Here is a 14523-nt window from a genome sequence, read left to right as displayed (position 1 = left end):
TCCCCACCATCTACAAGGCACAGGTCAGGAATGTGATGGAACACTCTCCACTTGCCTGGACGAGTGCAGCTCCATCAACACTCAAGAAGCTCGACACCATCTAGGACAAAGCAGTCCACTTGATTGGCACCCCATCCATCACCTCCAACATCGTCTCTCTCCATCACCGACACAGAGTGGCAGCAGTGATTGCCATTTACAAGCTGCAATGTAGCAACTTATCAAGGTTGCTTCGACAACACCTTGCAAGCCCATGACCATAGGAACAACACCACCTGCAAGTTCCCCTCCAAGCCACACACCATCCCGACTTGGAACTGTATTGCCGTCCCTTCACTGTTGCTGGGTCAAAATCCTGCACTGCTAATCCATCAGCACTGTGGATGTACCTACACCACATGGACTGTGGCGGTTCAAGAAGGAAGCTCACCATCTTCTCAAAGGCAATTAGGGATAGGGAATAAAAATGTTGGGCTAGCCAGAGATGCCCACATCCCATGAATGAATTTTAAAAAAGTTGATTTTATTACGCATTATACAACCAGGTATCGTGTCTAGCAATAGTTCACCAATCACTTTACACAAGAGATTTGGGTTTAGGTGAACAACCAACAAGATATCACATTGCAATAGGTTTTTAGGACATTTGGTGTAAAGATAGAATCAGAGATATCCACTTCTAGTTGAGAAAGGGAAGAGATATCAATAAATGCATGGCTCAAAGCACAACCACCTTTGAAAGGAATTACAATTATAATCTCCATTTAGAATAAAAGAACAAATAGGAAAGGGAATACATTTATGAAATGAATTTAAGCTGGCTTCCTAAAGCAGCAGATCTTCAAATCATGGCATTACAGTATATGGAGAAAAGGCAAGAACTTAAAATGAAAAAGACAGAGCTGCAAATGGCTAACAAAAAGGCAGATCAGGTTTAATGAGTCAAATAGCTTACTCCTGTTGGTATGATCTGAACAAAATCTACAAATGCACAAGTTAAGGGCACATTATCAAAGTCTATAATATTAAATGTGACTGAAACTAAACCCCAGATTATTACCTAAAGTGAGGCAGGACAGTAGCATAAGGGAGCAGAATCCAAAATACATGAGAAGTAAATTTCAAACAGATTAGAGTAAGAGGACTTTGTATCATGCCTGCATTAGTTTACTGAAAGAGCTATCCATTTTGTTCCACAGACCTGCCTTATACCCTTTTATATTTTTCTTTTTCAAATTTGTATTCATTTCTCTGAAAGGGTATTATGAATGCTACTTCTAACACTTTCTGGTAGAGCATCTCTGCATAAATATCCTAAACTTTCCTTCCAATTTATTTTGTGATGCCCTCTGACTACCAACTCAAAGACTAATGGAAACAGTTTTTTCTCTACCTATATTATTCAAACCAACTCAAATTTTCAACACCTCTATGACCTAGAATCATAGAGGTTTACAATACACAAGGAGGCTCAATGCTGGGACAATCAAAAACTAATCCCATAGCAAACCAAAATTAATCTCCAAATCTCTTTACTCAAATAATGAAGAATCTTGGAAATAATCTGCAAGGCAAGGTAGTGGAGACAAAAAGACTAGGGACATTCAAAACTCAGCCAGACAAGTGGGATATTAGAAGGATCAGATAGCCTTTTATTATTCTTAAATATTCTATTTTGAAACATTAGTAGGTTTTAGTTTGTTGTATCCTGTAACAATTATGTGAATTTACTTTCACTCAATTGCTTCAATGCATAACATGGATGATAGTCAAGAATGACAGTGTACATAGGAAACAGAAGAAATTCAACTTCAAGCCTGTTCTGCTGGTTACATCAGGATTACGATTGCTGTGGGAGAAGACACATCCTCAAATCTTGTCTATATGGCTGATCGTCCTTTACATTTGGTGAATGACGGAGGCTCCTAGATTTCCCTTAATTGCCTCGTTTCTAGTACGTCTTCAAGTGGCATTTTCTTACCTGTATTCATCAGTTTCTTGAGGCTGAGGCTCAGTCACACTAGCAGTAGCAACAGCAGCAGCTGCTGGGTAAGAGTCAGGGCCCAGCCCTGATGGCTGCTGCTCATTGATAGGTACAGCCTCGATAGGAGGGGGAGGCGGCTGGACAGTTGGGCAAGTGTGCTTCCTGATCAGAGTGGCAGCTCTACGAGGATTCAACTGAGGCTCAATAACTTTTACACCCAGGCTACAGAGAGAAGAGAAAGTGAACACAGACCATGCAAAACACAGCTAACAAAGTTTTTCAAAGACAGGTACAATCCAGTGCTAGACAAGGGAAGAACGCACAGCACAAACAAGCTTAAACTTAGACAGATGTGAGAAAGCTTTTAGTCATGATCTAAGGATGCAAGTTAATCCATGTAGTTCATCGACTGAATGCTTTGGCTTGAGCACGACAACTTCAAAAAAGCGCAAGCAGATGTGGAGAATTATTGGGGTTTAAATAAGCAACATTTACAGGCTGTCCATTTGAGCTGCTTTCCAGCCAGGATGGAGTCAACAAGGCAAATAAAGAGCTGGTTAAAAAAATCCAACTACTTGTCATTAAGTGCTAAAAGATTTGTGTCTTCATTTTACACGTCATCCGCACACCAATTCCAAGTCAGATATGATAATTCAGGCAGCAATGCCATGGACTCAATTGCTCAAACAGATCATGCTAGGCCTTTTAGGCCTGCTGTCTGTATGCCCAGGGCTTTTGGTGGAACATGCACCAACACATTGCATTTACCATCAGCCATATAGAAGAGAGGCACCCTGCAAAACATTTAAAAGTGGGGAGAGCTCAAATTATAATACCTTGATACCTTCCTTATGCTGCAAGGAGGGGAAATTTTGTTTTGGGGGGAGGGGCACAAAGAGAAGAGTTACTGGCTACCTGCAACAAAACAACTGTCTTGAATCAATTAGCAGTGAAGTTCAGAGCTGAGTACAGCTCACTCACTTGAAACAATTCCCAAGTTTTATCTGATGGAATTACAGCACCACCATGTGCATTCAATAGAATCCTCATGACTACCTTGTACAAACAAGGCACGGCGATTGTGATCAAGGTCTTCACACAATTTTCTGCACCCTGCAAAGAACACCTTGCCCATTTCAGGGCTCAGCATCAGTAGTGTCAGCCTATATGCCAATTCAATAAAGGCTATGATACCATGAATGCCACTCACTCGGCATAGAGGATTCTCTGTGACAGGCTGGAGCTAGCCCATGGGTTTGTTACACATCGAATAATATTTACATGAACCAAGAATTTCCATTTTCTTGTTTAAAAACTAAGTAAATAACAGACAAACTATACATAAACAGACATATCTCTTCCAATGTTTAATATTTAATCATTTGGTAATTTTTTCTATAAAAGGAAAAACGTGTTATAATTATATCAAACATAGTGAGGCAAAGGTATACAAATGGAGAATGAAGTGAAAAATTCTCCAGCAAAAAATTTTGGCATTCCTGTAAACTGCAACCCTAATGAGAGACCTCAAAAGAAAAACTGAATTTTTTTGGCAAAGACAACGAAACACGGAGAATATAAAACTGCAAGATGCATAATGAGCAAAAGCTTCCCTGGTTCAGTGCGATGTCAATAGGTTCCTTATATAATTGCAGAAAACTGAACATGTTGTGGGGCGATACACCAGACCAGCCCGCACCAAACAGCAAGTCCAGTCATTCTGGAACTGATGAGCCTTGTTGCAGTCTGAGCTGCAGTAGGTGTGGCTAGCTCAGACTGGTGAATAGGCAAGCTACACCTGTGATGGAACACCCCATATTTGATTGCCTGATATCTTAGATGCTGTTGCATATATTTCATATACATAAAAAGTTTATTATCATGCGTCCAAATTTATGTTAGCTTAGCTTAATTGGTATTCACCAAGGCTCCTGAGATGGCACCTTCCGAACCCACAACCACTACCATCTAGAAGGGGAAGGGCAGCAGATAGATGGGAACACCACCACCTGGAAGTTCCCCTCCAAGTCATTCACCATCCTGACTTGGAAATATATCGCCTTCACTATCGCTGGGTCAAAATCCTGGAACTCCTTTCCTAACAGCACTGTGGGTGTACCTATACCACATGGACTGCAGCAGTTCAAGAAGACAGCTCACCAGCACCTTCTCAAGGGCAACTCGGGATGGGCAACAGGCAATAAATGCTGGCCCAGCCAGCGAAGCCCACATCCCGGTAATGAATAAAATAAAAAATTCCCCTCAGTATAAAAGATTGTGGGACCAAACTCCTATAGCAATATAGGCATAAAATCCAGGCTGGTGCTTCAGTGCAGTGCTAAATGTTACATTATCAGAGGTGCAATCTTTCACACTAAACATTAGACCAGGGCTCCCACCTCCTGTTGAAATGAACTACTAGTTCCCATTGCCCTATTCAGAAAAAAAGAGAAACATAGAAAATAGGAGCAGCAGTAGGTCATTCGGGTCTTCGAGCCTGCAATATGATCATGGTTGATCCTCTAACTCTGTGCCATACTCCCACTCTCTCCCCATACCCCTCGACTCCTTTAGAGTCTAGAAATCTATTTCCTTCTTAAATATATTCAGCAACTTGGCCTCCAAGCTCTCTGTGGTAGAGAATTCCACAGGCTCACCACCCTCTGAGTGAAGAAGTTTCTCCTCATCTCAGCCCTAAATGGCCTACCCCATATCCTGAGACCGCTTGTTCTAGGCCCCCCAGCCAGAGGAAACATCATCCCTGCATCCAGTCTGTCCAGCCCTGTCAGAATTTTATGTTTCAGAGATCCCCTCTCATTCTTCTAAACTCCAGTGAATACAAGCTACTCAGTCCAATCTCTCCTCATTTGACAATCCTGCCATCCCAGGAATCAGTCTGGTGAACCTTCACTGCACTCCCTCTATGGCAAGTATGTCCTTTCTGAGGTAAGGAGACCAAAACTACACACTGTACTCCAGGTGTGGTCTCACCAAGGCCCTGTACAACTGCAGTAAGCCATCCTTGCTCCTGTACTCAAGTCCTCTCACAATGAAGGCCAACATGCCATTTGCCTTCTTAACTGTTTGCTGCACCTGTATGATTGTGTGCAAGGACATCCAGGCCCCTTTGTACCTCAACATTTCCCAATCTATCACTATTTAAATAATTCTCTTCCATTCTGTTTTTCTTACCAAAGTAGATAACTTCACACTTATCCACATTATATGCATCTGCCAGGTATTTGCCTACTCATTTAACCTGTTTAAATCGCCTTGAAGACTCTTAACATCTTCCTCACCACTCACATTCCCACCAAGTTTCATGTCATCGGAAAACTTGGAAATATTACATTTGGTTCCCTCATCCATCTCATTGATACATATTGTGAATAGCAGAGGCCCAAGCACTGAATCCTGCGGTACCCCACTACTCACCGCCTGCCACTCCAAAGACGCCTCATTTATTCCTACTCAGTTTCCTGTCTGCTAACTAATTCTCAATCCATGTCAATATATTACCCCCAATTCCACGTGCTTTAATATTACACACTAACCTCTTACGTGGGACTTATATAAAAATCTTTCTGAAAATCCAAATACACCATATCCACTGGTTCTCCCTTATCTATTCTACTAGTAACATCCTCAAAAGATTCCAGTTGGTTTGTCAAACTGGATTTACCTTTCATTAATCCATGTTTATTTTGTCTAATCCCACTGATCTGTTCTAAGTGTCCTGTTATCACATCTTTTATGATGACTCGAGCATTTTCCCTACTACTGACGTTAGGCTAATTGGTCTGTAATTCTCTTTTTTCCCTCCCTCTTTTAAATAGTGGGGTTACATTTGTCACCCTCCAATCTGCTGGGACTGTTCCAGAATCTACAGAATTTTAGAAGTTGACAATCAACGCAACCATTATTTTCATGGCCACCTCCTTTAGTACCCTAGGATGTAGATTATCAGGCCCTGGGGATTTATCGGCTTTCAGTCCCATTAATTTCTCCAGCACTATTTTTTTTGTAATACTAATTTCCTTCAATTCCTTCTTCTCGCTAGACCATTGGTTCCCTAGCATTTCTGTGAAATTATTGGTGTCTTCCTCCATGAAGGCAGGACTAAAGTAGTTGTTTAATTGCTCTGCCATTTCCTTGTTCTCTATTTATAAATTCTCCCATTTTGGACTGTAAGGGGCCTACATTTGTCTTCACTAACCTTTTTCTTTGTACATACTGAGAGGAACTTTTACAGTTTGCTTTTATGTTCAATGCAAGTTTACTCTTATACTCTATTTTTCCCCTCTCAATCAATCTCTTGGTCCACCTTCGCTGGATTCTAAACTGCTCTCAATCCTCAGGCTTGCTACTTTTTCTAGCAACTTTAAATGACTCCTCTTTGGATCTAATAGTATCCTTAATTTACTTTGTTAGCCATGGTTGGGCCATTTTTCCTGTTGCGTTCTTGCACCAGAAAGGAATGTATAACTTTTTAAAAATTCATTCACAGGATGTGGGCTTCGCTGGCTGGACCAGCATTTATTGCCCATCCCTGTTGCAATATATACATTCATTCCTTAAATATTGGCTATTGCCTATCCTTCATGCCTTTTAACTATGTTCCCCAATCTATCTTAGCCAACTCACAGCTCATACCCTTGTAGTTTCCTTTGTTTAGATTTAGGACTCTAGTTTTGGATTGGACTACTTCACTTTCCATCCTAAAGAAGAATTCTATCGTGTTATGGTCACTGTTCCCTAAAAGGCCCCGCACAACGAGATTATTAATTAACCCCTTCTCAATTAACCAAATCTAGGATAGCCTGTTCCCTAGTTGGTTTTGTGCCATACCAGTCTAAAATCCATCTCATACACACTCCAGGAGTTCATCCGCCACAGTATTATTGCTAATTTGGTTTGACCAGTCTATATGAAGATTAAAGTCACCCATGACTAATGTAGCACCCTTGTTACATGCATCTCTAATTTTCTGTTTAAGGTCATCCCCTACCTTACTACTACTGTTTGGAGACCTATAGACAACTCCCACTAATGTTTTCCACCTCTTGCTGCTTTTTAGCTCCACCCAGACTGATTCTACATCTAGATTTTTTTGAGCCAATATCCTCTCTCACTATTGCACCTATTTCATCCTTAACAAGCAACACCACCCCACCTCCTTCTCCTTTTCAACTGTCCTTCCTAAATATCAAGTGCCCTTGGATATTCAGTTCCCAGCCTTGTTCACCCTGTAGCCATGAGTACATAATTGCAATCATATCGTACCCGTTTACATCTATTTGCGCTGTTAATTCGTCTACCTGAATGCACAGTGCATTCGCAATAAGATACAGTGCCTTTAAGACTTGCCTTTTTAACATTTCTACACATTCTTTTTTGTACTATGGCCCTATTGCTGCTAGCCCTTGTTTCCTCTGCCTTCCACTTCTGCTTTCTATTTTTCTGTTTCTCATTTCTATCTTTGTTTCCCTCTCGTGTCTCCCCACTCAGCTTCCCATCCCCCTGACACTCTAGTTTAAACTCTCCCCCTCAGTACAAGCGAATACCCCTACAAAGAGGCGGCACTCCCACGGTCCTGTTCTGCCATCATCAAAAACAGTTCGACTGGTTATTTACTCATTTGCTGATTGTAGGAATTGCCTGTGCACAAATTGGCTGTTGCATAATAACAACAACTTGCACTTCAAATAAAATATATTGAAAAGCATATTGGGATATTCCAAGGTCATGCATGATGTGATACTACACAAGAATGTAAGAAATTGGAGCACAAATAGCCCATACAACCCCTCTAGCATGTTTCGCCATTCAGTAAGATCATGGCTGATCTTTGACTTCAATGTAACTTTCCCATTCAATTCTCACATCTCCATGTCACTTGATTCCCTTAAAGTCCAAAAATCTAGCGAACTCAGCATGAATATACTCAATGACTGAGCATCGAAAGCCCTCTGAGGGATGGAATTCCAAAGATTCACAATTCTCTGAGTGAAGAATTTTCTCAGTTCTGTCATAAATGGTCAACTGCTTACCCTGAGATTATGCCGGCTAGTTTTAAAATCTCCAGCTAGGGGAAGTAGCCTCTCAGCATCTACCCTGTCAAGATATGCTTCAGTGAGATCACCTCTCAGGTCTAGAGGGTATAGGACCATTCTACTTCCCCACACAAAACAATCTCATCCTTGGATAGAATCTAGTAAACCTTTGGTGCATCCCTTCTAAGGCTTCCTTATATTCTTCCTTACATATTGAGACCAAAACTGTACACAGTACTCCAGGTGTGGCCTCCCTGAAGCCCTGTGCAATTGCAGCAAGACTTCCTTACTCTTGTAATCCAACTCCCTTGTAACGAAGGCCAACATACTATTTGCCTTCCTTGTTGTACCTACATGTTAACTTCCTGTGCCATATCAAAGAATATGGGAAATGGGTGGAAAAGTGGAGTTGAAGCCCAAGGTCAGCTATGATCGTATTGAATGGTGGAGGGCAGACTCGATGGGCCATATGGTCAACTTCTGCTCCTATTTCTTGTGTTCTTGTATTTTGGATACAAGAATATCCAAAACCCCACTGAACAGAACCATTTAATACTTCCCCACCATTTAAAAAATTTTGATATTCTTCCAACCAGAAGTGAATTCCCTCACCTTTCCCCACATTATACTCCACTTGCCCACTCACTTAACTTATCAATATCATTTTGCAGACTGTGTCCTCACAGCTTACTTTTCCACCTAGCTTTGTATCATTAGCAAACTTGGGTACATTACAGTCTCATTGTAAACTTGGATATATTACACTCAGTCTCTTCATCTAAGTCATTGATATAGATTGTGAACAACTAACTCCATGAGCCCTTTGCTATTTCAACAAACCTTTGTGTGGCCCCTTATGGAATGCCTTTCAAAAATTCAAATATACCACATCCACTGGTTTCCTTTTATCTACCCTGCTAGCTACACTCTTAAAAAAACTTAGAAGACCATGTTGACTCTACCTAATCATATTATGATTTTCTAAGTGGCCTGTTACCATTTCCTTAATAATGTATTCTAGCATTTTCCCAGCAAACTGGTGTCAGGCTGACTGGCCTGCAATTCCTCTCTCCTGCTCTCTCTCCTTTCTTGAGTAGAGGGGTTATTTTTTTTTTCTTCCAATCCACTGGCACTGTTCCAGAAAAGGGAATTATAGAAAATTACAACACTGCATTCACTATCGCTGCAGCCACTTCCTTCAGAACACCAAGGTGTAAGACATCAGTTTCAACAGCCTTGTCAGATGTCAGTTCCATTAATTTCTACAGCACATTTTCTTTACTAATATTAATTACTTCAAGCTCCCGACTCTCATTAGACCCTTGCTTTCCCACTATTTGTTTTTTGCACCTTCTGTGAAGTTAGGCAAATATTTTGTGTCTAACGTTGCTGCAATTTCCTCATTACCCATGATAATTTCTCCTGTCTCTGCCTCTAAGGGGCCATTGCTTACTTTCACCATTCTCTTTTTGCATTCTTATAGAAGCTCTTACAATCTGCTTTCATATTTCTTGCTAGTTTACTCTCATTCTATTTTTCTCCTTTTATCAATTTTTGATCATCTTTCCCTGATCTCTAAAACTTTCCCAAACCTCTGGCTACTACTCTTCTTGGCAATATTATAAGCCTCTTCTTTTAACCTAATACAATGTTAACCTCTTTAGTTAGCCAGAGATGGATCACTTTTCCCAAAAAGTTTTTATTTTTCAATGGAAAGTATATCAAGAATTCTGAAATACTTATTTAAATGTTTGCCATTGCTTACCTATTATTATAATTTCATAACATACCTTAGCCACCTTGTCCCTTCACACCTACGCGATTAGCTTTATTTAAGTTTAATATTCTAGTTTCGGACTTATGTACGTCACTCTCAAACTCAATATGAAATTCTAACATTTTGATTACTCTTCCCCAAAAGAGCCCCAACCATGTGATTGCTAATTAACCCTGCCTCACCACACACGACAATATTTAAAATAACCTCTGCCCTTATTGGTTTTACGATGCATTGTTCTAGGAAATTGTCTTGAATGCATTCCATGAACTCATCTTCCCAACCTACTTTGGCAATTTGATTTGCCCAGTCTATATGAAGATTATATTCCCCCATGGTTACTGCATTGCCTTTGTCGAAGCTCCTCTTACTTCTTGATTAAGACTCTGTCCAACCGTATGGCCCATAAACTACTCATAAGCGTAAATAAATTCATGCATAAATTCAAGTTGTTTCCTTCATACTTGCAAGCATACCTGTCTTTTTTCAGTATATCTTCAACTACTGCCACACTTACAGGCCTCTTCCTCTCCAGTGTGCTACTGTCATAGTCACCTCCAAACATGGAAGAATTATTAAGGTGATTGGCAGGAGTCATTGGCGTAAACATGCCTGAGACATTGAAATCTAAATCTGTTAAAACAACAGTAAAAAGGTCAATTTAATTCTTTCCTGTGAAAGGAGTAAAAGTGTCCAAGTGTAGCACAGCAGTCTCTAAATCAGTTTAAAATCAATTCACAAACTCATGAATCAGTGAAAAGAAATGGCACAATTAACATTCTTGTAACTATATTGCCAAACAACAAACACAAAAAGATGACACCAACGAGTACTTACCATCTGGGAAGAACCAATTTGCATGCTGGATTATTGGCTCAATGATCGTAACTACATGGACAGAGGTAGCTGCGGCCATGTCTGCCAGCGTTCTGAGGAGGACAAAAATAGATGCAAATTTATAAGTGTTCAGGGGTGCACAACTTGTTCATATTGGAGATTCCAAAATCATCTACATGATATCTGTACTGCAGCTTTTAAGACATGCAATATTCCTCTGAGGACACAAATAAATAGACACAGTGGGATTTGTGCGCATGTCTTACCTTCAGAAATTCTGAAATATTGACATGATTTAATGAGCTGGATCATGAGTTCTATTGCAGCAGCTACTCTGACAATTCTGAGCTTGCCATACAGAACCATTAACATAATTAAAGTAGGTCAAATAAATCAAAAGCTCAGAAGCCACGTGTGTGCGTTATCTGTGCATGTGTGATAGAGTGCATGTGAGCACATGTGTACGTGTGTGTTCCCATCACCCTGCCTACACAAGCTAGAGCCCCCCCTCCCCCCCCCGCAAAGGGAAGGAGGAACATAGTTACAAAAATACGAATTAGGAGCAGGGGTAGACTGGCAAGGCCAGCATTTATTGCATATCCCTCCTTCCCCTTGAGGTGGTAGTGGTGAGCCACCTTTTTGAACTGCTACAGTCCATGTGGTGCAGATACACCCAACAGTGCTGTTTGGGAGGGAGTTCCAGGATTTTGACAAAGTGACAGAGAAAGAACACTGAGATAATTCCAAGTAAAGATGGAGGGGATATTCCAGGTTGCAGTGTTCCCACGCACCTTCTGGCCTTGTTCTTCTAGCCAGTAGAGATTGTGGATTTGGAAGATGCTGTTGAAGGAGACTTGGCAATTGCTGCAGTGCATTTTGTAAATGGTACACACTGCTGTCAATGTGCACTAGTGTTGGAGGGAGTGAATGTTTAAGGTAGTGGATGGGGTGCCAATTAAGTGGGCTGCTTTGTCCTGCATGGTGTTGAGCTCGAGTGTCAATGGAGCAGCAATCATCCAGGCAAGAGGGGAGTATTCCATCAGAATCCTGATTTGTGCCTTGTAGATGATGTACAGGCTCAGGAGAGTCAGGAGGTGAGATACTTGTTGCAGAATTCCCAGCTTTGATCTGCTCCTATAGCCACACCATTTATGTGGCTGGTCCAGTTAAGTTTCTGGTCAATGGTAACCCCGAGGATGGTGATGATGGGGGAATCCAATGATGGTACTGCCATTGAACGTCAAGGAGGAGATGGTGAGAATCTCCCTAGGAGATGATCATTGCCTGGCACTTGTGTGGTGAAAATGTTACTTGCCACTGATAAGCTGGGACCCAAATGTTATCTGGGTCTTGCTGCAGCTGACGCAGCCTGCTTTGGTACGGAATGGAACGAAATGTTGTGCAGTCACCAGCGAACATCCTCACTTCTGACCTTATGTTGGAGGGAAGGTCAGTGTTGAAGAATCTTCCAATTAGGCACCTTACAGCCTTCAGGACTTAACATCGAGTTCAACAACTTCAGACCATGAACTCTCTCTTCCATCTCTACCCTTTTTAATCCATTTTTTTTCATTTTTATTTATTCCTCATTTTTAAATTCCTTTTCCCCAACACTGCCCCCTAACAGGGCCATCTGTCACTTGTTTCTATGTTGTGCTTTCATCCTTGTTCTGCTATTAACACATTCTGCCACTATCAGCACCTTTTTTAGTCCTGACCACAACCATAAGCACTCCCTTTGTCTTGTGCCCGTGACATCTTTGTCATAGCTCCCACCTATCCCTGAACTTCTATCTTGCTTCACCTGCTCCACCCCCTCTTAAATAGTGTAAAATCCATCACGTTTCTTCTTCTCTTTAGCTCTGACGAGTCACACGGACTCAAAACATTAATTGTTTCTCTCCACAGAGGCTGTCAGGCCTGCAGAGTTTTTCCAGCATATTCTGTTTTTATTTATGAAGCAGCTGAAGGTGGTTGGGCCTAGGATATTGCCTTGAGGAACTCCTGCAACAATGTCCCGGGGCTGAGATGGTTGGCCTGCAATAACCATAACTAGACATGATTACAGCCAATGGAGATTTCCTCAATTCCTATGGGTTTCAATTTTACTAGGGCTCCTTGACACCACATTGTGACAAATGCTGCCTTTCTGTAAATGTGTAATCTCTCTCTCCTCTGGAATTCAGCTCTTATCTCCATGTTGTAATGAGATCTGGAGCTCAGTGGGCCTGACGGAACCCAAAATGAGCCATGAGCAGGTCATTGGTGAATTTGACACTTTCCATCACTTGACTAATTATTGAGAGTAGACTGATGGAGAGGTAATTGGCTAGATTAGATTTGTCCTGCTTTTTGTGGACATGACACATTTGGCAATGTCCCACAATATCGTATAGATGCCAAGTGTTGTAGCTGTGCTGCCTAGGGGTATGGTTAATTCTGGAGCACAAGTCTTCAGCGTTACAGTTGGGATGTTGTCAGGGCCCACAGCCTTACCTGCATTTGGTGCATTCAGCCATTTTCTTGATTTCGTTTTGAGTAAATCAAATTGAAGGCCAGCATCTGTGGCTCTGGGGATCTCAGGTGGAAGCTGAGACATCTCATCCATTCTGCACTTCTGGCTGAAGATGGTTGTAAACATTTCAGCCATGTCCTTTGTACTGATGTGCTGGACCCCACCAGCATTGAGGATTCTTTTTATTCATTCATAGGATCTCGGCTAGGCCAGCATTTATTGCCCATTCCTAATTGCCCTTGAGAAGGTGGTGGTAAGCTTGATATGCCCACAGTGGTGTTAGGGAGGGAGTTCCAGGATTTTGACCCAGCGACAGTGGCAATATATTTCCAAGTCAGGATGGCGAGTGCCTTGGAGGCGAACTTCCAGGTGGTGGTGTTCCCATCTGTCTATTGTCCTTGTCCTAGATGATAGAGGTCATGGATTTGGAAGGTGCTATTCCAAGGAGCCTTGGTGAGTTCCTGCAGTGCATCTTGTAGATGGTACACACCGCTGCCACTGTGCGTCAGTAGTGGCAGGAGTGAATGTCTATGGATGTGGTGCCAATCAAGCAGGCTGCTTTGTCAAGCTTCTTGAGTGTTGTTGGAACTACACTCATCCAGGCAAGTGGAGAGTATTGCATCACACTCCTGACTTGTGTCTTGTAGATGGTGGACAGGTTTTGGGGAGTCAGGTGGTGAGTTACTTGTCACACAATTCCTAGCCTTTAATCTGCTGTTGTACCAACAGTATTTAAATGGCTAGTCCATGACAACCCCCAGGATGTTGAGAGTGGGGGATTCAGTGATGGTAATGCCATCAAATATCATGGGGTGATGGTTAGATTCTCTCCTGTTAGAGATGGTTATTGCCTGGCAGTGTGTGGCACAAATGTTACTTGCCACTTGTCAGCCCAAGCCTGGATATTGTCCCAGTCTTGTTGCATTTGGACATGGACAGCTTTGTATCTGAGGAGTCGCAAATGGTGCTGAACATTGTGCAATCATCAGCGAGCATCCCCACTTTTGACCTTATGATGGAAGGAAGGTCATTGATGAAGCAACTGAAGGTGGTTGGGCCTAGGACGCTGCCCTGAGGAACTCCTGCAGTGATATCTGGGAACTGAGATGATTGACCTCCAACAACCACAACCATCATCCTTTGTGCTAGGTACGACTCCAACCAATGTAGTTTTCCCAATTCCCGTTGACTCCAGCTTTACTAGGGCTCCTTGATGCCTCACTCTGCCAAATGCTGCCTTGATGTCAAGGGCAGTCACTCTCACCTCACCTCTGGAGTTCAGCTCTTTTGTCCATGTTTGAATCAATGCTGTAATGAGGTCAGGAGCTGAGTGGTACTGACGGAACCCGAACTGAGT

The 14523-nt window shown here is 41.9% G+C and overlaps 1 protein-coding gene across 5 annotated transcripts in view; it reads right to left on the bottom strand.

Annotated features, from left to right (window-relative positions):
- The window catches only part of arhgap17a (Rho GTPase activating protein 17a), a 215293-nt gene that overhangs the window by 28135 nt on the left and 172635 nt on the right, over positions 1 to 14523 (bottom strand). For 4 of the 5 annotated variants that reach the window (XM_078558484.1, XM_078558485.1, XM_078558486.1 and 1 more), the window contains exons 15-17: positions 10652 to 10743; positions 10291 to 10447; positions 1982 to 2206 (exon numbers count right to left, since the gene is read on the bottom strand). In XM_078558484.1, the coding sequence (XP_078414610.1) occupies positions 1982 to 2206; positions 10291 to 10447; positions 10652 to 10743 (474 nt within the window). The remainder of the gene's footprint in view (positions 1 to 1981; positions 2207 to 10290; positions 10448 to 10651; positions 10744 to 14523) is intronic. The other variant, XM_078558487.1, reaches the window with a different exon arrangement.

The sequence above is a fragment of the Cetorhinus maximus genome, chromosome 15, assembly GCF_964194155.1.
Source record: "Cetorhinus maximus chromosome 15, sCetMax3.hap1.1, whole genome shotgun sequence".
NCBI classification, from domain to species: Eukaryota; Metazoa; Chordata; class Chondrichthyes; order Lamniformes; family Cetorhinidae; genus Cetorhinus; species Cetorhinus maximus.
This window is presented reverse-complemented; position numbering and strand designations above follow the sequence as displayed.